The sequence below is a fragment of the Rhinolophus sinicus genome, chromosome 2 (assembly GCF_057876585.1).
Source record: "Rhinolophus sinicus isolate RSI-liver-muscle chromosome 2, RSI-T2T, whole genome shotgun sequence".
Lineage (NCBI taxonomy): Eukaryota > Metazoa > Chordata > Mammalia > Chiroptera > Rhinolophidae > Rhinolophus > Rhinolophus sinicus.
In genome coordinates, this window is record NC_142502.1 from 126,401,343 (window position 1) to 126,424,934 (window position 23,592).

At 36.6% G+C, this 23,592-nt stretch overlaps 1 protein-coding gene across 1 annotated transcript in view; it reads right to left on the reverse strand.

The window, feature by feature from the left end:
* Positions 1–23,592, reverse strand: part of EIF2AK3 (eukaryotic translation initiation factor 2 alpha kinase 3) — a 75,945-nt gene that overhangs the window by 31,763 nt on the left and 20,590 nt on the right. Inside the window, exons 3-10 of the mRNA XM_019757039.3 lie at positions 9,570–9,764; positions 7,983–8,113; positions 5,841–6,075; positions 4,441–4,600; positions 3,288–3,428; positions 2,533–2,655; positions 998–1,227; positions 522–634 (exon numbers count right to left, since the gene is read on the reverse strand). Coding sequence (XP_019612598.3) covers positions 522–634; positions 998–1,227; positions 2,533–2,655; positions 3,288–3,428; positions 4,441–4,600; positions 5,841–6,075; positions 7,983–8,113; positions 9,570–9,764 — 1,328 coding nt within the window. The remainder of the gene's footprint in view (positions 1–521; positions 635–997; positions 1,228–2,532; positions 2,656–3,287; positions 3,429–4,440; positions 4,601–5,840; positions 6,076–7,982; positions 8,114–9,569; positions 9,765–23,592) is intronic.

Sequence of the window (23,592 nt, forward strand, 5' to 3'; positions counted from 1 at the left end):
TCTTACTTTTATTTTACTTTCAAATGATTTGAATTGCCTTTTTAGGTAACCCACCTGCCTCTTCTGCTTTCAAAAAATGATCCATCCTCCCCATTTTATAGTATATTTCCCCCATTTTTCTACTTTTTATTCTAGACACAATAAAAATGAAATAAATAATTAAGGATTAAGTAACAAATGTAGATTTATATCATAGTCTAATAACACAATTATTATTTGGTATTATTAATAGCTGAGCTTAGTACACGTAGACCCTCAATAACTAAGTTATCTGATAAAAACTTAATTTGGTGGCTGAAATTCTAAACTTTTACAACACTCTATTTTTATCGTACATACCATTCTGAATAATTTTAAGTTACTTTAGGGTAAAGTCTATGTTTTATTTACATAGATATACACATTTAAAAATAAAACAACAGTTAAACAAGATCTTATTTTAGAGGCTATTTCTTCTTTGATCCAAACAGTTGCCACGAGAAGCTACAAGACACATACATATTTTATGACAAGACTCTTACCGTGATACATATCCAGAATTTTTTATGTCATTCCAGCTACTGTCATTAGATTCCCCACTTGCAGAATCATATTTACTTTCAGTTTGACACTGAGTTTCAGATTCCTTCCTTTGCTGATGAGGTGGGAGAAAAAAATCACTATCAGTACAAAGCTAAATGGAAGTTCGCTAACAATTTTAGTCCTTAAGATAACATTGAAAACTAAATAAATAATATTGAAAAAAATAAAAGCATTAGAAGAACACAAAATACCCCATTTCTCTTGTGAAACTAAAGGGGAATGATGAGGTGGGAGCCAGACTGCAATGGATTGAGGAGTAAATGAATGGTAAGGAAATAGAAATGATGTATGGGCAACAATGATTATTTTATGATAAAACTTACATAAATGTATCCCTCGGCCCCCCACCATACACACAGTTAGGTTTCTAAATTCCCAACACTTTGAAATAAATTAATTATAAAATATGTCTTACTCTGTGAGGTTGAGGATGGAAAAGTCTACGCACAATAAAAGTTGTTGCTACGATACAAAACAGAATAGTTGCAACTATTTCTTTCCACCAGTGTAAGAGGAGAACAGGATCCTTTTTGCGGATGTTCTTGTTGTAATTTGGGTTGTCGAGAAATCTGACTGTGATTTTTGTGTTCCAGGTGCTCCGTTTGCTTCTTACCCTCTGGTAGTATGGTAGATAATAACCATTATCTTCAAAAACAAACGTTGAAAGTTTTTTTTAAAAAAAAAGGTAAACCAAAATAGATTCATCTTTAATTATTAAAATTATCTATTTTCCTATGACTTACAACACTAATTAATTCATTTTGTAAAAGTTTCATCTCTTCTTTAACACATTTCAACAGCCTATTTACCCTGTTTTTTTAACTATGCAAGTATATTTTCCTTTATTCCATAAGTATCATATGTTTTCTTTATACTGAATAATAAGACTAGAAAAAATTTAATGTCTGTCTCATTGCTTACCTCATTAATAATTCAATCCTTTAAATACAAGAAAGCATTAGTACTCAAACTTCCTTCAAGGACTTTAAATTTTACTTCATTTAGTATCAATCAAATACCAAATTTTATCATGAATCATTCTTCGCAAGCTGAAAGGAAAACATGTCCACCAGGCTCCTGGTCCATTTCTGACTGTCGAAACAAGTTGGTCCTAGAAAGCAGCTTGTCTGTTTTGTCTTTGTTTTGCACCAAGTGAGCAGATCACACAATTCTCCCTTATCTTGTATTTTGATCAATATCAGATAAAGACTGCTATTTCTAGCTCAGAGCCCTCTGCTTTTTATCAATTTAAGTTCTATAATAATTTCCCAGTTCGAGCACCTAGGGTAACTGATGAGGAATCTATGTTTTTGTCTAATGCGCATTTGAGGACTTTTTAATATCTAACTGTTCAAAAGACTTTCATAATTAAATATACCCCACTTTAAATACACAGGAATGTATTTCATGCCCAAGTTCACCTATTCGTGACTTTTGCACTAATTTCCCTCGTCTGTGAACAAAATGAAAATAATCTCATTTTGTAGCATTTTCACACGGCTCTATAGGGAACACCTGCTTTCTTCATTATACGGATGATTTTATATAGACTACGTGGACTAATAATTAAATAAGAACACATAACAAGAACTAACGCTTATTAAACACTTACGTGCCAGGCATATGCATTATCTCACGCAGACCTCACAACAACCCAATAAATATATATGAGGATTACCACCCTTGTTTCACAGATGAAGGAACCTAGACACAGTGACGTTAGGTGTCCCCAACCTAGTATGTGGCAAAACTGGGATGTGAACCCTGACAATCTGACTTTGGAGCTTGCACCCCTGCACACCATTCACAGTATTACCTCATAAGATATTTTGTTTCCTACTCTCCAATTGACGACTACCTTTCATTTGAATTCTGTTAATTTCAAATTAATACATAAAATAAATAAAAAATAAAACTCGGCATTTTCAATCCAAGAATAATCACACTTACCATATGGATACTGCAAGATTGAAAGTGCTCCATTACTGTACTCTTCATGAGAAAACTTATCATTACTAAGGCATTTGTCAAATTCATCAGACCCTACTAAGACAGGAGTTCGGGAAGGAGAATCTAAAGGAAAATGTAAAATTTTAACTGTTATGACTTTAATGAAAACACATGTACCTCATTCATTCAAAAAAACACATTCAGCCACAGAGTTCTGTTTAAGCATGTTAAGTCAAGCAAACAGTTCACGGTTCTTTCCCTTGAAAAGCAGTCTTATAGAAAAGATGAAATCGTCTAAACAAGTAATTAAACTATGATGAGACACATGTGATAAAAACATACACAAGGTATGAGAAGATAACTGAAGGAACCAGGTGGCCTAGTATTTGATTTCAATTCATTAAATGTTTCAAAGAATATGATGGGAAAACAAGATAATTTTTCATAAATATTCTTGATATAAGCAGGTTAAGAGCTACATTTAGGCATGGTCAGTGAATGGTTAAGAGTTTTTCTAAGTTGTATACAGAAATAATTTAACATTGAGTTCTAGAGAAGCAACTGCTGTTTCAATGAAATCATGTTCTAATTGATAATTAAAATTCATTAACATCTGAAATACCTTCCTAATTTATCAGAAAATATAGAGTACATAATAACTGTGGTCCTGTGATATTCAAAACTAGGGCAAAGACATTCATGATTAGGCCTCTTAACACGTTAATAAACTTTATGAAAGTTTATAATTCACTTACGAATTAAGGGTTTCCATTTGATTGTTGGCAAAGGAACAATTGCATTTTCATTATTAACAGATTCCAAGGCCTTGGGATTCGTAGGAAACTTTTCTGAAATTCTGACTGATGACTGCAGATAGAGCTGGCCTCTGTACATTCCTGAATAAACCAGAACATTGTCAATTATGTTTAGGCTCAAGCACCAATGATGTTTTTCAAAAAGATTCATTTTAATATAATAAAATTAGATTAATTCCAGTTATTTTTCATGTGTCACATAGCTCTTTTCAAAGAAGAATCATGGCTGAAGCACTCAAACTTGACCCAAACGCTATTCAACAAAAATAAAGGAAGTAAGTTACACGCAAGGTCCATACAATTTTCTCACTGATTAATAATTTCCCGTAATTACTGCAAAACTCATCCAGGTGGAAAATTCAAAGAAAAGAAGTCACTGTACTCTTATGAGACTAACAGCTTAGATGAAGTAACTTTCTGCTTCAGAAAATCTAAATATCCATAATTCCAGAGATATTGCTAACAATTCAGTTAAATATTATCATAACACATGCATGCCATGTTAATCTTTCAAATTATTGCATTTCATTTAGAATGAGGGGTGGGTAGCACATTAATAGAGCTTAAAGAATTTTGTGAGCATTTGTCCACCGAAACTAGTTCAAATAATTAGATTCAAGGTTTTTCAAAATTTGTTATATTAAAGGCCTTAACTGCCCAGTAGCACACCAAAATTTTATTTTTATTTTACAGATAGGTTGTACAAATGCACACAGAAAAATAAACATAATCTTTAAGGGAGGAACAAATTGATATAGACGCAAATACAAATACGAGTGTAGAAAGTTTTTGACTTTGGGGATATATAAGTAACTTGAAATCATGCTATATAATGGCAACATTTTTAAGCCATTCTAATATAGGTTTCAGAGGAAAAAAATATGCTACAGTAATTAAAAGTTTCAGAATTGGATAAATGAGAAAAAAATTGCAGGAATAGATATCAAGGTATAAATCTTACGGGCAATCTAAGCCAGAGAATATATTTAGGAATGAAAACTACTATAGGCACACCTGAAGTAGGCAGGAACAATGTAGGAGTGAAATCTACATGTCGATATATTTTATCACTAGATAAGAGACATCTCCTCACCCAAGTAAACGCTGTTTTCTGTGGCTCCTCGAGCAGCTTCTACAATGTCTTCATCTTCTAAAATGTCATTATTAGATGCATAACTTGTATCATCAAGAAGACTGATGGGAATGACTTTGCCTTCCTTAACCAACCAGGCAGATGCAATGGGAGTACAAAACTAAACGAAAATAATAAAGAAATTTTAAATAATTTCAAGCAGTATTTATGTATTCCAACTGCTAAAATACCATTTAAAATCACAAATTTCTTTTTAATTTTTCTTTTTCCAGCTTTACTGAGGTATAATTGGCAAATAAAAAAGTATATATTTATGATATACAATGTGATATTTTGATATATGTATACATTGTGAAATGACTAGCACAATCAAGCTAATTAACATATCCATCACCTCACATAGTTATTTTGTGTGAGTGTGTGTGTGTGTGTGTGTGTGTGTGTGTGTGTGTGTGGTAAGAACATTTAAGATCTATTCATTTCACAATGTATATGTATATCAAATCATCACAATGTACACACCAAATGTCTAGTTTTCACTTGTCAATTATACCTCAGTAAAGCTAGAAAATAGTTTTTAAAACAAGAGCTCTTTTCTCAGCATATTTCAAGTATGCAATATAGAATTATTAACTATGCTCATCACCATACTGTACATTAGATCTCCAGAATTTAGTCATCCCACATAACTGAAACTTTGAACCCTTTGAACAACATCTCCCCATTTCTCCTACACCTCAGCTCCTGGCAATCACCATTCCACTCTCTGCTTCTATGGTTTCACTTTTTTAGATTCCATGTATAAATGAGATGGTGTAGTATTCATCTTTCTGTCTGGCTTATTTCACTTAGCATAATGTCCTCCGGGTTCATTCATGTTGTCACAAATGACAGGATTCCCTTTTAAGGCTGAGTAATATTCCATTGTGTATATATACACACATTTTCTTTATCCATTTATCCACTGATGGACTGATTCCTTATATTGGCTATTGTGAATAATGCTGTACTAAACATGGGAGTGCAAATATCTCTTCAAGATACTGATTTCACTTCCTTTAGATATATACCCAGAAGTGGATGGCTGGGTCATATGGTGGTTCCACTTTTAATTTTTTGAGGAACATCCATACTGTTTTCCATTAATAGCTATGCCAATTTATAGTCTCACCAACAGTGTACAAAGACAAACTGTTGTACACTGTTCACCAACATACTCACCAACACTTATCTTTCATCTATTTCATAATAGCCATTCTAACAGATATAAAACCTCAAATTTCTAACACATAGACCACAAGTTAAAAATATAAAATGGCAGTCACTTCCCTCTAACTAATATGCTTTGTCAAACTGAGAAAGGAAGAAACATTTCATAAATTCTCAGTGGTTTTTGGTACCTGATATTCCCATTCCAGATGTCCTCCCTTCTTACTAAAGGCCATAACCTTCCAATCAGCAACTGAGATTTTTATCACTGTGTCCATCGTGGCAGCTTCCTGTTCTTCCACATCTGAAATAATTTTAGACTCTTCTTTTTTCTCACTGGGTGTTAAGGTGCTTTCAATAAATTTGGCTCTAGTTTCCATGTCTGGAATATACCGAAGTTCAAAGTGGCCAACACTGAAATTCCACCTTAAATTTACAAAGGCATGTTTTAGAAATTTACACTTAAATAAAGGGACCAAATAAAGAACTATTCTAGAGTGAAAAAGCAAACATTCAATTTTTGTAATAAGGAACAACTTAACACAATCTTCTGGAAAGGAACGCTCTGCTAGTTTATGCCACAAGAGGGCATAACTCTGTCCTGACCTTTTAGAAACAATGATTCTGAGAGTTGTGAGCTGACATCAGCTAAGGGACAGATTTTCTCTCAAAACTTAACAAATGTTCACTTTTCCAAATCAGAGCGAATTTTTCAAAACATATCAAAGCCACTTTAAAATGAGGTAGCATGCAGTCTGCCTTCTTAATTAAAATCTGGGACATTTCATTCAAGTGCAGAGAAATCAGTATGTCCTAAGAAACCAATATAAACAGGCAAGCTGAATACATTAATTTTAGATTTATATGAAACCATGTTCCCAAAAGGCAACGTGACCCAGTATCCCCAAACTGAAGGTCATCCCACCTCACCTCCAATCTCTACTGACTGAGATCTGACGAGTCATTTAAGCTTTTTTGAGTTGCAGTGTCCTTACCTATCAAGTGGCAATAATAATGTTTCCTCTATAATTTATAGAAAAATCACTTAACTATTGACAGTATAATATCTTGTCACTTAGATATAAAATGGCCTTAGAATTTCAATGTCTCTTTAAAAATATATTCTTAAGGAACATGGATCTTAGACCCTAGACCAGGGGTGTCCAAACTTTTTTCAACGGTTTTCACCAAGATATGCGGTAAAATACACAAACAGCTGGGCCACTCACTCGAGGTGAAGTATGTATTGCCTCACCTGGTTTATTTAAGTAAACTAAATAAATTTATGGAATTTGCTGCGGGCCAATTAACAATGGATTGCGAGCGCCGCAGTTGGCCCGAGGGCCGCAGTTGGCCCGAGGGCCGCAGTTTGGACACCCCTGCACTAGACCCTTCATATTCTGGTAACTCAAAATTCTAATTAATTTGAACATCTGCTCTTAAGTGGCTGAGCACCCAGCAAGCACTCAAACACTTAAAAAAACAAGATCCTATCAGCATATAAAGAGATCGGGTTGCCAGCAAATGTAAAGCCCTACTCACAGTTCAGCGAACGTAGAAAAAAATATATTCTTCACTGAATTTGAGAAAACCGTTTTCAGAAAAGGAAACTAAATTACATTGCATCAAATTAAACTAAATATGAAAGTCTGTTTCACTTTCAAAAGAGAAAGATGAGATCTAAAATTATTTTTACTACACAGGCAACTTAAAATTTAAATATTAGGTTTTAAAAAAAATCACACATGTATATGACTTAGGACCAGCATATCTTATCCAATCATCTTATCTTTAATCACATATTTACATAAAAATCACATAAGGAATTCATTATTTGAAAAAGGAAACAACAAAGAAGTTGACCAAATAAATTATACTTTTATGCTTTAAGAATAGACTAAAATATTTTTAAGTTGGGGTAATTAGAAACTATTAATCTACACACCAGAGAGAACTACAGAGTCAAACAGGTCCAAGCTGAAATAAAGCACAATTAACTTTGTCTTAAGAGCTTTTTGCACTCTAAAAATTTTTATCAGTGAGGTTGCTATGAAAATTATCATTAACCTAAGACTAAACTAATACAGTCATTGTATGGGACTCCTTCTAGTTACCATATACTGAGCATATGATGAGAAGTCCAGTTCAGAATTTGTTAATAATTATAAGGCCATTTTCAATTCAGGGCCTACATTTCTCTTAAATGAGCAGTATGCTTTTAGGGCACTAATATATTATATTGTTTAGAAAATCTCCACAAAGAAAAATCTGGGAAGTTTTGGCCTTGGTTTAGTTTTAAATAATATCAACATCCACATTATCGGAATACACACTTCTCATTACCACTACGAGGTCCGACAGCTCTAACAGTTTTCTGGGTACGTTGAAGAAGCAAGATGTCTTCTTGTTCCATTTCATCATCATCCCATCGGCGACAACCCAAAGCTGAACAGATGTATCTCACCTGAAAAAAAATGTATAAAATTAGTTTTAAAAACAAAAAAAGGCAAGTTACATGAGACCAAAGACTCTGTATAATTTATATATAGAAAAAGAGGAAATGTGTAAGAAGTTCCCAAGTACTCCTAAGGAGTATCAGATTACCATCTCCTAAAATGAGTTATTTAGAATCACAAAAGCACCAATGAATATTTATTTCTGGGAATGATTTTTAAGGATATAGATAATTTTAGTCTTACTTTGACCATTTCTTTGGAGTATACAAGAAGAAATGAATAACCAGCTGTGATATCTTAGTAATAATATCATTAATAAAACTCCAGATGAATTTTTAAAAAACAAACCTCAGGGTTTCCACATAACAGAAGTACTGTTTTTCTTAAAATTCGAACCTTTCCTAATAGCTGCAGTATTTAAAAGTACCTCGTTCAAATCTTCATTGGAAGAAAAAGGAACTCTAGGTATGAGCCAAACTAAAACCCTCACAGAAAGAAGCATACCTGCTAGAATACCAGATTTTTGCCGAAGCTCATCAAATCAGAGAACCAAGTGACCTGGTTCGATTGTAGCATTTTACAGATGAGAATACTGAAGTAAACAGAGGACCACAAGGCCTCCTCAATACAATGCAGAATCAGATGGCAGAGAAGCAGAAAAGCATCTGCAAGAACAAGATGGGGCTATGGGCCTAACACTTAGATAAGGGATCATTAAAGTTTGAAAAATTCAAGGGTCAGAAGATAATTTTTCTATTCTTCCTTGTTTTAGTCTTAAGTCTATATTAAAAATATTCACATATCCAGGTGTTAAAGGGTTAAAAAAGATTTTTTTTTCTTTCTTAAAAAGATGTTTTTTAGTTAGTTACTCCCAATAATGGATTTATATTACAAGACCCAATCTTAAAAGATTATGATGACATCCTAAGAGCTAATATTAGAGAAAGTCTAGACCTTAGGACATATCTAAACCAAATCTGACCTTGGAAGTTTCTGAACCTTTTAAAGTCTCAGTTTTCTCATCTGTAAAATGAGTGCAAACTTTCTTCTTGGATCTTATTATTATAGGATCAAACTAGATAAATAAATGAGTAGTAGCAATTATTCTTATTAGGATTGTTATTCATCTTGGAGGGTTCCTCATCTGTCCAAATGGAAAAATATGTAACCCTTAGTAATATTGTGAAGATTTCAAAATAATGTGTGAAAAATGCACCTGACACACAGTAGAACATATCTATTGTCTTCCTCCTGCTATCCTGGCTCTGCTGCTTATTCTTATGTTGGAAATATAGTTTCTCTTAATATTTTCTAATTTACAGTTCTTTTATTAAAATACATGATACCCTCAGGGGGGAATTTCAATAAACCTCACCCAGTAATAGTATAGTTTAATAAATTATTTCTTCTATCCTTAGTTATTGTGATTTCTCCCCTATAAATAAATTCAACAGTTTCACTCACCTTTCCACTATATGCACTGAGTCCATACGTAGTGAGGGACTTTCCTCCAACCAAAACAACATCATCTCCAAATTTATAAGAAGATTCAAGAAGTGATTCAACTGTGAAAGGAACTGTTTCCATGCTCTCGCGGTCTCGGTCCCACTGGAAGAGGTCTCCATCCAGGGAAGGAATGATCATCTTATTCCCAAATACCTAAAATAAAAGCTTACTGTTAAAAGGATCTTAACTGTCAGAGTAGTAACTAAGAGCTGGAGTCTTGAGCCTGACGTCCTCTAGCCTACTTCTCAGCAGTGAATGAAGCGGCACAGGTCATCGACCAAAAGCAGTGTAAAGAAACTGCCAGTCTCCCAGGCGCCCACATGGAGTACTCCAGTATGGTTTCTCCCAAACTGTTTGCCAAATGTCCCACAATGCAAATGAGTCACCAAAATAGAGTTTTGTGATCAAGTGAGTTCAAGAACAGGTACTATAGGAGTTCTAATAGTGATTAATAGTCTAAATGTGCAATATGATTTTCTAGTAAAGGGACAGTATATGCAGTACTTTCCAGGCCTATTTTATTCAGGCCAATTAGGCTCACAGGCTCAGATCCAAGGAACACAGGTTCTAGCAGTATCCCATCCTTTCTGTACTTACTTTCTCAAATCTGCTATATGCTAGAAGCCTGGTAACCAAGCTTACTGGTTTTATGCTCTCAGTTGTCATTCCTTCTTAACAACATTTACTGAGGGCCTACTATGTGCTAGGTACTATTCTGTTACTTAGGATAGACCAATGAGCAAAACAAAAATTTTTTTAAAATCACCGCCATTGTGGAGCTCAAACTCTGGTGTCAGGAGACAAACAGCATAGTGTATAAATTGTAGGGTATGTTAGGAGATAAATGCCGGAGGGAAACATTGAACAAGAAAAGAGGGACTAGAAAATGTGCATGTGGGAGGGGAGGGGGCTATCAGTAAGGAGTTCAGGGTAGACCCCATTGAGAACGTAACATTTGAGCAAAACCTAAACATGAGAGCTAACCATGCTTACTTCAGGGGAACACCCTTTACTGAGGCTTAAGGTGGAAATATGCCTATCAAAAGGAAAGTGAACAGGCTATGGAGGCAAGGGCGGAGGCAGGGAGACAGAGTAGACGGCAGGAGAGGATGTTGATGGTTGATAGCAGCGGTGTTGTTGAAGGTGGTCAGATTTGGAATATAATTGGAAGGTAAGGCCAACAGGATTTCATGGTAGATTCCCTCTATGAAATGAGCAAAAGAAAAGAGTTCAGCATGACTCTAATAGTTTTGGCCAAGAATTATCTTGTTTCTTGAGACAGAGTATTAGTGCATGGATTGGTGACACTGACCCGTTGGCAATTAAACACATACACAATTTGATTTACTTCAGCAATTGACAAAACAATTTTCCTGATCATCCAGGCTCAGAACTTTGGAAAAAGGGAATATGAAACAAGTAGGAGTTTAAGAAACAAAAATAAGACTGCAAACAAATGATGGCCTTAACTTTTTTAAAACAAATTTTCACTATGCGCGTCTTTGTTCTTTAAGCAGCAGAATCTTCTCTTTAGAGGGATACTTACTTGGAAACTCCCATATGGTCGGTATGAGTTCTAGGTTGGTGCCCAGATCACATATCCTTCCCTCCCACCAGCTTTGTCCCACACCCCTGGGGTTCTGGAGGACAGGCTAAAAATCACTATTCTAATCTACTACTTTCTTTCACATTTTTTAGTTCAAACCTTTTTATCTCCTGCTTGAACGATTATAAATAGCCTCTTTACACTTCTTAACTGGAAATTACCTCAATCTAATCTCTCCACATCTTATAATCTAAGGAGTCAGAGTTAAGCTTGTTATGACACTATTCAAAAATCTTCAAAGCTCTCTATTATCTTCTTATTAAAGACCCCAAATCCTAAGCTTGGCATTTAAAAGTCCTCTTTAAACATGACCTCAAAGAACCTTTTTCCTCCTTGTCCTTCACTCTCCCCCACCTGGGCAGAAATCAGGCATTCATACTTAAGCTTGATATTTAACATGGCTGTTATTGCTCAGCTATGTCATTGTCAATGCCATTCCTCTCCCCGGACACACTCCTGTACCAACACTGCCCACTGAAACTCTATCTAGTCTTCACGGCAGCATCACTTATGGTTTTGCTCTGGAATCCAAGAAAATCTTGGCAGCGCAAATTTGCTGGCAAAAGTCTTCCCATTCCTTAATACTGTGCTTACTTTTTGCTGTTAACTATAAACTGAGATACCATTACATTCTTAAAAATTGTTTGTCGTACCTCTAAGAAATATTTACCAGGTATGCTAATGATTTCACCCTAATGTTTATACAGTGGCTATAAAAGTAATGCTCTCAAATCTAGTGACCAGATTTTGTTACCTAAGTCCACTCCCCACCAATGGAACCACAGCTTCTCAGAGAAATGGCTGATCACAGGGCTACAGGGTAGGTGCAAGGTGAGCCTTCAACATCTTATTATTCTAGAAAGTAGGGACGTATTTAAAAAAAAAAAATAGATGGAGTATGCCACTCACCAAATCTGGAAGAATTTAAGCACCAGAATTATTAAGCACTGTCCACACTGATAACAAAAAAATATGGCAGAGAAGGGAGGGCTCTTACTGCAATAAAATGCCAACTGTCTACTGACAAGTATGACGAGAGGGCTGCAGGTGGAAAAATTAGCATTTTGCCATAGACTGTGTAGATGCATGACCAATGCCCTGTACACCTAAAGTTGAAGTAGAATAATATTGCATGTCAACTATAATTTTATATATATGGTCACGGGAGGTAGAGTATAGCATAAGGAAAAAAGTCAATGGTATTGTAACAGTTATATAAGATGTCACAGGGGTAGTAGCTTGGGGGAGGGGAGTTATCACTCTGCGAGGGGTGTAAAAGTCTATTACATTGCTTTGTACATCTGAAACTAATACAAATAAAAAGAAAAATTAGGGGCCGGCCCAGTGGCTGAGGCGGTTGGAGCTCCATGCTCCTAACTCCGAAGGCTGACGGTTGGATTCCCACATGGGCCAGTGGGCTCTCAACCACAAGGTTGCCAGTTCGATTCCTCGAGTCCCACAAGGGATGGTGGGCAGCGCCCCCTGCAACTAAGATTGAACACGCTGCCGCTGAGCTCCCAGATGGCTCAGTTGGTTGGAGCTCGTCCTCTCAACCACAGGGTTGCCGGTTCAACTCCCGCAAGGGATGGTGGGCTGTGCCCCCTGCAACTAGCAACGGCAACTGGACCTGGAGCTGAGCTGCACCCTCCACAACTAAGACTGAAAGGACAACAACTTGAAGCTGAACGGCACCCTCCACAACTAAGATTGAAAGGACAACAACTTGACTTGGAAAAAAGTCCTGGAAGTACACACTGTTCCCCAATAAAGTCCTGTTCCCCTTCCCCAGTAAAATAAATAAATAAATAAATAAATAAATAAATAAATAAATAAATAAATATAAAAAAGATTAAAAAAGAAAAAAGAAAAATTAGCATTTTGCAATCATCACAGTGAAGACTGCACCAGGCAAAAGTCAGTAATGGTGCTAAATCTAGGTGGAAATTTTGATGAGGAGCAGGATACTTGCATGGTCTTAAAAGTATTTACCCAGAGACTGCTTATTAGTAACAAGAAAAAAACCCCAGTAATTATATAGGGGAGAATTCAGACAGTACCTTAACTGGAAGTCCAAAATTAACATCAATGAATGATAGACATGATGTCCTAGGAGAGGACACAACACCAGCTATGCAGCATTCCCCCGCCAAGAATGCAAAACCTAAGTCTAATCACAAGGAAACACCAGATAAGTACAAAACGGGGACATGTCAATTCTTAAATAAAAGGGCAGAGACTGTATTCTTCAAAACTGCCAGTGTCATAAATGGCAAGGTCTGTGGATAAATCCAGATTAAAAGAAGCTAACATGACCAATAAAGATACTACCTGACCCTAGACTAGATGCTGAACTGAGATAGAGGATGCTATGAAAGACCTTATTAGGTCAACTGATAACACTGGAATATGAATGTAGACTAAAGTAACAATATAAATTTATGAAGTTGATAACGGTACTGTGATCATGTAAGAGAATCTCTCTATTAGGAAATACACACTGAAGATTTAGGAGTACAGGGCCATAATGGCTATTTAATTTCTTTTCAAATGTTTCAAGAACTAAAATGTGTTTGGGAACAGGGGAGGAGAGAAGGGGGGACGGAGATGGAGAAAGAGGCTCTCAAATGATAAAGCAAACAAGGAGGTTTCGGTAGGTAAACCTGGGATATAAGGATGGGAGGGTTGGTACCACTTTTATTTGTGCAATTTTTTTTTAGTTGAAATTGTTTCCAAATAAGAGGTTAAAAAGAAACGAAAAGAAAGATACTCAAGAGCCTTGTGGGAGCTCTGTAATTAAAAACAGGCTATACCATTAAATTGAAGGTCTATCATCATTCTGGGTATTTAAAGATCTCCAATTATTACTCTTTATTTAAAAACGTTTGATTTTTAATAAGCTTTCAAATGACATCAGTATATATCCTGCCTCTTATTACCTTAGAGTTTTAGCATTACTGTTTTATTCTTTGCTTTCTTATACTTCTTAATAACAACAGATAACAGATTTTATTTTTTAAAAGTTTAAACTTTTCTTTTTCTCTTTTGTAGACGGTCCAACTTGAAGTTGCCACTAAGAAGAGACATAGGTCATAGTGTACATACTGGATGGTAACCATATGGAGCACTTGGCCAATATGATCTCCCATTTTGAGTTACATATGTTAAAAATAAAGTATTTATTATTCTCTACTTTTTATATTATGTTAGGTATTCAATATTCTATGTACCAGAACAGTAAATTCATACTATGAAAAAGTTAAAAAAAAAAAGGTATTTCAGTTGTGCAGTCAGGTCAGCAGTAGTGTTAGGTAAGCACAAACCTGGAAAGTAGGTGTGTATCACTGAAAGGAAGAGGAAGAGGAGGTAATGGGTCTGTGGTGAAAGGGCACCATTAACTTGTTTCCTCTTTCATTAAGAACCTCTTTCCCCCTCAAGCAGTAACTGGTCCTTAGGGAACACAATGGCTCCTAAGTGAAAAACAAACAAACAAACAAAAAAAAAACCAAACAAACAAACAACAAAACCCCAAACAAACAAAAAAAACCCCCCGCAAACTATCAAACTAATAATACAGATTAAAACTTATCTTTGCTTTAAGGATAATCTATACTCCTCTGAAAATGTAAAAGAAAACAAATTTATCTGCAATTAAAAATATGGTTTAAGCAACCAAGATGATTTGATATGCTTAACCTTATTGTGAAAAACTTTATTTTAAAAGTTCAATCTTCACCAGCATTGACTCAGTGAGAAAAACAGAAAACCCAAACAAACATCCGGAAAAGCATCATGATTCAATACTGAATCATCATGTCATATTTCTGGATTATGATTTTAGAAGTTCACTCTTAAATAGCTGCTCTTCACTAATTGGCCGCCTATGAGTCATACACATGGCTGCTAACCTTTGCACCCATCTTTGTGAAATCTTCCAGGCTGCACAACGGAAAGCAGATGGTGCTTTTCCTTGAGAGCCACAAGAAGCATTATGTGCATTCAGTTCAGGTAGCAATGACATCACCCCTCACAAGAGCATTACCTCACCCTCCCAGCACAGGAATGAGTCACCCGGATGGTTAGCTGCAAATCTCTTGGTAGAAAAAAATGTAGGTTACAGTGATGAATTTTCACATTCCACTGATTTGTCCCTGTGAGCAGCTATTTGTTCTGATTCGTTGCTCTGCATCTCAAACTAATTGTGTGACTTCAGTCATTTTTAAAGTCCTATTAAAACCAATCTATCCTTCAGCATTTTTTAAAAAGGAAAGCATATCTTTTTTTTTTTTTTTTTTTGAAAGATTTTATTGGGGAAGGGGAACAGGACTTTATTGGGGAACAGTGTGTACTTCCAGGACTTTTTTCCAAGTTAAGTTGTTGTCCTTTCAATCTTAGTTGTGGAGGGTGCCATTCAGCTTCAAGTTGTTGTCCTTTCAATCTTAGTTGTGGAGGGTGCCGTTCAGCTCCAGGTCCAGTTGCCGTTGCTAGTTGCAGGGGGCACAGCCCACCATCACTTGCGGGAGTCGAACCGGCAACCTTGTGGTTGAGAGGATGCATTCCAACCAATTGAGCCATCTGGGAGCTCAGTGGCAGCTCAGCTCAAGGTGCCGTGTTCAATCTTAGTTGCATGGGGTGCTGCCCACCATCCCTTGTGGGACTCGAGGAATCGAACTGGCAACCTTATGGTTGAGAGGACACGCTCCAACCAACTGAGCCATCCAGGAGGCAGCTCAGCTCAAGGTGCTGTGTTCAATCTTAGTTGCAGGGGGTGGAGCCCACCATCCCTTGCGGGACTCGAGGAATTGAACTGGCAACCTTGTGGTTGAGAGCCCACTGGCCCATGTGGGAATCGAACCACCAGCCTTAGGAGTTAGGAGCATGGAGCTCCAACTGCCTGAGCCACCGGGATGGTCCCCTTAAGCATTTTTTCCCCCTGTTTTCTCTGACTTACCACTTTCTCTATCTGATTTTTTAAATGTCAGAGGTTCTAAAATTTTGGTTGTAGGCTGTCTTCTTACCCTACTCTCTTTCAAGGTGATTGCTCCTCTCAGTTCCCATGACACTAACAATTCTGTTTTTTCCTTCAGCCCAGACCTTCCCTCTGTGAGGGCTAGGCCTGTACATGCAAATGCCTCCTTAACGTCTCTGCTTGGAGTGTTCTCACAGTCATTCTGAACTCACCAGATCTAAGTAAATTCATGTTTTTCCTCTCGATACCTGTTCTTTACTACTAAATTCTTTTTTTGGTCTTTTCATTCCATAAAGCCTTAACTCCTTCAACTTCTCTTAAATCCATCACTTACTTCACTCCATTTCGTCTGTCACTACCCAAATCCAAACTATCACCCCATCTGTACTACTTCTATGGAGTCTCTTAACAAGTCTCCCCACTTCTGCTCTGTCCCTTTTGCAAGCCCATCCTCTACAGTCAGTACACTACAGGAGAGATTGGTTTTGGTAGGATTTTAGGGACTTTTCTGCTTTCTTCCAGCTATTCCAAACTGCTAAGTTAGTGTGAATACTTTATAAATGTGTATACACAGAAATACTTCCACAATTCGAGAAAACTGGCTTATAATACAAATGCCTCACTGAGACAATCCTTTGATTGATCAGCGTCTCATTGAAAGTCTCACAGTAAATGGGAACGCCAAAACCCCTTTCTGTTTTGACTATGGAGGAATCTCTCCCACTGAACATCCTTCATTGGTTTCCCATGCCACAGGATACATTCCAAAGCGCTTCACATACCTTCCTAGACCCTGAAGACCCTGGCCTGGGCCTTCCTCAACAGCTTTATCTCCAATAGCCTCCCCAACTCATCCTGGCTGCCATTCTCACCTTCCTTCAGTTTCCTGAGCATACCACGCTCACTCCCTCTGAAGGCCTTGACTCAGGCTACTTCCTCTTTCCAGAGCAGTCCTTCCCTGCCTCGCTACTCATCTCTTGCTTGCCTAGGCAATTCCTTCTGCTCACATGATCTAAGCTGTGAACATCACTTCTGAGAAACCTCTGACCTCCCAGCTAGGTGGGTCTGGTATCCTTGCTAAGTCTCTGTTGGTTACACCCTTCCTGTAGCAGTTACCAAAACTCAATTACATTATTTGCACTACAATTATTTCCTATCTGTCTCTCCAGCTGGCTCCGCATAGTGCCACGTAAGGTCCACATGGGTAGGGACCTCATCTGTCCTGGGCATTGCTGTACCCCAGCACACAACGCTGCAAGGCTCCCCCCAACCCCCTTCAAGATGAGTTGTTTGTTAAGTTCTCCCACCAGGGTTGTTGAAGAGGCAGTTAAATGGTCACATGTGCTGAGCACTATGCTAAGTTGGCTACCTACATGATGTCTTTGAGTAATTATTCTTGATAAAGCACATTAAGAATTATACTTGTTAGTACAGGAAACACAAATACACTGGTAAGTACTGAGGTATTTCAAAAAACATGAAATATGGGAAAGAGAGCAAGGAGTAAGTCCAAAGACCTGGGGCTGAGGCTCACCTGTACTACATCAAACAAATCTCTGAACTGTTTTGAGTTCAAATTTTCTCATCTGAAAAATGAGAGATTAATAAGAATATTTACTTTTCAAGGATATGTTAAGGATTAAATAAGAATTGGTTTGCTATCACTTTGCAAAATCTAAAGTGTTAATCAACCAATAGTTGTTATGTCGATGTAATGGTCCAGGGCTGCTATTATGAGCCTCTAATTCATGTGTGTGAGCACATATATGTATACTTATTAAAGAGAAATGTTAAAAATAAAAATATATAAATTCATCATGAGCCTTTTTTTATTCTCTATAAGAAAACTTCAGAAAATAACTATGGTTCATTAACACCAAATTTCAAAACTTTGAAAAGAAATTTTCAGAATTCAACTAGTTGCTCCAAAAGTAAATTCAAGGAATAGAAAGCTTAACTATGCCATGTCAGTTATTTCTTTCCCAACCCTGGACCCACAACATTCATTTAAAATCAAAGCCTCAAAACTAAAGAAAGATGAATTCAATGTTAAGAATTAAATATATTAAATGGTTACCAGTCTTTGATTTACCAGAAATCTCTATCAGCCCTATAATGCTGCTTTGATTATAATATATATGTTCTGTAGGATCGTAAAGTACTTTATCACAAAGATAAATAATATTAAGGGTGTGGGGACAGAGCCCCAGAGAGTAGTTTACAGGCTCTTGGCCTCACGTGGAAGGGTGCTTGGCTCGGGTGGTGGATGGCCGTCGGCTGTGGCTGATTGGCCGTCGGCTGTGGCCGGTTAGCTGATTGGCCGCTGGTACAACTGCTGCGGCTAGGGAGGAGAGCCGAGGATTGCCGAGGAGCCGAGCAGAGCCGAGGAGAGCGGAAGAGGAGAGCCGAGGAGAGTGGAAGAGAGGAGAGGAACAGAGTCGAGACAGTGGAGGAGAGTCGTCAGTCGGTCGGTTGGCGGAAAGGCGGACGGCAGGTCGCGTGTCCAGTGGGCCCAGCCTCCAGTGAGACCATAGTGGTATGACTCCCCTACCTATGGCTCCGTGGGTGTTCCTTTTTGGCCTCACCATATCCTGCGTTCTTGTGTGGGGAGCGGGACCAGAGACCCCGGAGGCCGCCCCGCACGACAAATGGAGGAGCGAGCAGGGTCTCCCGCACGACAAAGGGAAACTTCACGGGCGTATTTTTTCATATTTTAATTCTTCAAAAATAATACACTATGTATAGAACATAAAATGGAACTCTTAATAAACCAAAATGAGCAACTGACCAGAGATGCCAGAATTGACTATTTGTGGCTAAAACAAAAATTTTCCAACATTTTTGAGAAAATACTTTTTTTTATTTCCCTGAAAACATTTAAATTACCATGACAGGGAGAGGAAAGGAAGATTATATGCTAAAATAAAAGTGTTCCTGGGAATCATACATCAAAGACTAAGGAAGATGATCTAACATGAGGGATTATGAGATCTTTCAGTAGATCTGACTGAATATTAGTTGGAGAAAGCATCCCATGTGACATGCTTAAAAGGAAATATAGACTTAATAAAAAAGGAAATGCAGAAGAAAATACCAAACCCTCAAGTGATTTGATATTTATTATCTTCAAAGATTGTTAATTAATGCCCAAGAGCAGTGAGATACCAAGCAGATAATAATTGTTTCATTCTCTTTTTCCTTAACCTATAGTCAACCTACAAAACAAAATATGTCAAGGAAAATTACCAGGGTAACTTTTTAAGCATATTTTTCACATTCATGATGAAAAACACAGATTTTAGAAACAATCTCTGCCTTCACTTAGATTAATATATTTATAAAGTATATAAACAATGTGCATGATAAGTCAATTTCTTATAAAACAGGGTCAAATCAATTTCTCACTTGGCAACACGCATGCTGGAATAAATTGGTTTGGTTCACAGCATTGCTTTCAGTCATGCTGAGGGATTAATAAAACAAAATTGAATCAAAGCACTGGTTCATTCCTATAATTAAAAGAAAAGCAATTAACCTAAGCAATTATTTAAATATTGGCTTGCTACGTGATTGACAGTGACTTTTCACAATAAACCACCATCTTAGATGACATAGCCAGGCTTAAAATGTGCTAATTTACATACAAATGAAAAACTGCAAAATGACCCAACATCTTTCAGTATAAGTTTGAAAATCTTTAAAATAGATTACAGATCTCCTTTTAATAAAGCAATACTCAAAAGGGTCTACTAATGGACTCTTGGTGAACAAATCAGTAACCATGGAAAGTGTACTCTTTCCAAAGGCTCCCCCACCTTTGAAGGCCCTTCTTAATAAATGCAGTCTGATGCGGGTGGGGAGGGGGTTGGAGCATCAGGGTTGTCTGTTTTTGCACCTGTCTGAAACAGAAAGGCGGTATCCCTTGGGGAGGAACATGCCTAAAATAAAACAAAACCCCAAACTCTAACTATAGAGTTGTTTGTTCTTTTTAAGAGGAAAAAAAGGCATTTTAACAGAAAACTGAAACAAAAAACAAATATGGTATCTCTAAATAAAGAGGAGACAAAGATACCATCTAAGGACAGACCAGTTATATACACACAATTATAATATGCACTCTAAATAAAGAAAAGGAAGGTCTTTGTGTTTATGAACGTATTCCAAGATATAGCAAAGTAATAGTTCAAGGATACTATATCTACTTAGATTTGGTAAAGTGTGGTCCAAATGCCACCCAAAGACCCCAAAGAAAATCTATGCTAATATGTTAAAAGCAAAATAAAATTTTAAGACAATGAGGAACCACAGCCAAATCTCCTTAGTGCTTTTTCAAAGTTTAAATCTGCATATAAATTACCAGAGGAAAGCAAATCAGGTTTCATTTCACGTGGTCCTTCTGAAAATTAAAAACAAAATTCTTAGCTAGTATCAAAAGTATTAGTAGGGCACGTCTGTTAAAGCTAACAGAGTACACCTTAGGTTCATCATTTATTCTAACATGCACACTCATTTTTAGCTTGGTTTATGTCAGTATTCTTTTGAGGAGTTTGTAAATACCTAGTTAAGAGGAAAGAATGGCAAATCAGATCTGTGTCCCCAAACACCTCAACCTTCCTGCAGTATACAATTGATTCTAAATATAATGCAAAACACTTGTTTTGAATATAACCATCAATCTCTCTTAGCCTCTGGGAACTTATGTTTTCATTGACATAAACAAAACACCATTAAAGCAACACAATACACTATTTTATATCCCTTTTGGATCAGAAAAGGTTAAAGACCACATTAGAGCAGTAGGAGGCAATGAGATATGCACCTAATGGTAATTTCTGAAGAATTTGTGCTTTATTTTTATAAGAATCCTTAAATGTAGTAAAAGTCCAAAAATTCCTCTAGATAATTTGGGTGTTTTATGTATTTGATGTCACCTGATTCCTGAAATTAGAACAATCCTTATGGATTTAGTCCAATCTCGTAATTTTACAGAGAAGGAAACTAAAGCTTAATTTAGCCAGGTCATACAGTTAATGAAAGAATCACAACCAGAACGCAAGCTCCTGAATCCTAGTCTCTCCTCCACAATATCACACAGCCTGAAAAGTCTTCGCACTGCTTTTACTTTATTATTCCAGCAAAAGTACATGTGATGCATGACCAACCCCTCTATTATTAATAACTGAAAATTATTACCGTGTTTCCCCGAAAACAAGACCTCGCCGGACAATCAGCTCTACTGTGTCTTTTGGAGCAAAAATTAATATAAGACCAGGTATTATACTATATTATATTATTACATAAGACCCGGTCTTATATTATAGTAAAATGAGACCGGGTCTTATATTAATTTTTGCTCCAAAAGATGCATTAGAGCTGATTGTCTGGCTAGGTCTTATTTTTGGGGAAACACAGTATAGTCGACAAAATCCTTTATGCTTCAGCTTCTCATTAGGATAACTGCTGTATAGAGAATACACCTTCTCTGGCCTTGTGGGTTTAATATGTTTCACCTTCATACCACTCTTGATGAAAGCTTGGAGAAACTGATCTTCTAATAAAGGAGTCCCCAAATGAAGCCATGGGTCTGCTCATTGCCATCTGGGTGGCACCTGCTATATATCTCCACACCAGTTTCTCCTGCCTGGTGGACCTCGCCCTTCTCTCTACACCACCCTTTCCTACCAAATGCTGGGCTTCAGACAGAGAAAGTTAACTACTTCTCATAAAAAGTTACAGACCTTCATAAAATATTGTATTAGATACACTTAGAAAAGTATTATTACTCTATGCATCCAATTCAGAGCATTCCAAATAGCAGTTTTTGTTCCTTGTTTTGTAGTATTTTGTCCAACTTCTGAACACAATTTCTAGATGCTGAGCAACACACACCTTGCTGAGTAACAGATGACTCAAGCTCAGAATACAATTCCTCTCCTTGTTACTATGTTTATAATTTTACAAATATTCTTATAATATTTCTATTATATTCTAATCAGCAATTTTCAAAGTGTGGTCTGTGGACTCTTTGAGATGCAGAAGGTCAAACAATTTTCATAATAAGGTGCTATCTGCCTTTTCACTGTGGTGACATTTGCACCGAGACTGTGAAAACAATGGTGACTAAACTGCTGGCACCTTAGTGCAAATCAAGCTCCAAACCGTAGTCCCTGTGTTCTTCACGGTCACATACTCACAGCCAAAAAAGAAGAAAGACAATTTCCCTCAAGAATGTTCTGATAAAGCAATGAAAATTATTAATTTTATTAAATTGTAATCTGAATACATATCTGTTTACTATTCTGCATGACTAATTAGGAAGTATGCTTGAAGCAATTGCACCACGTACTGAAGCATGTCTCAAGGAAAAAGCACTTATGCAACTGAGTTTTGTGCTGAACCAGTAGCTTTCTTCACAGAGATCCATTTTTAACTTGAAAAATTAAGAGAAAAACTATGGTTATGAGACTCGGGTATTTGGCAGACATTTTCTTAAAAACAAACAAAACGAATCTCTCACTATAAAGAAAACATTTGTGATAAAATTCAAGTTTTAATGAAAAACAAATTTGGAAAACTTGTATCTACCAATGTGAGCTTGACAGCTTCCCAGACCTTAAAGATTTTTCTGAATAGATGAGTGGCAATAGTAACAAATTTGATTTTTTAAATACTTGGTGAGTCAACATTTGGAAGATCGTTGTAACTCAGTGAATCAATTTTCCCAATGATGGTAGAAAATCATGTAAGAGTAAAAGACGACAGACGAATGGATGTTAATGTAACAGAGTACAAAACGTTCATTAATATGGTGTCAGATTCACAGTGCAACTGACCTTTAAGAAACTTTCACTTATTTTGGTATCGTGTTAAAAAAATGACCACAATTATCTAAAAAAGCTGCTAAAATACTCCTCTCTTTTCCAACTACTGCATATGTATGTGTCTGGATTTTCTTCTTCATATAGTTCAACTGAAACAATAATGCAATATATTAGATGCAGAAGCAGATACAAAAATCCGACTGTCTTCTACTAAACCAGAAATTAAAGAGAGATTTTCAAAAATATAAAACAATGCCACTTTTTTCATTAAACTTTTTTGTATTGGAAAATATAGTTTTTCTACATAAAAATACGTTGTTTTTGCTATTGTGCAATGCGTCCACTGGGTTTTTAAAAATGAATTAACAAATAAGTCTTTTTAAATTTTCTGTTTTAATTTTTCATATAACTTAAGTATAGGCAGATAAAATCCTGGGGTGGGGGGGAAGCTCTTTGGAGCTCTCAACTTTTAAAAATGTCAAGGGTCCTGAGGCTATAAATTTGCGACACGCTACACTAGGTGAACAGCCCGAGCCTCTAAGAGGAGGTACAGACAAGATGGGGAAAGGGCTCCAGAGCAGACAGAAT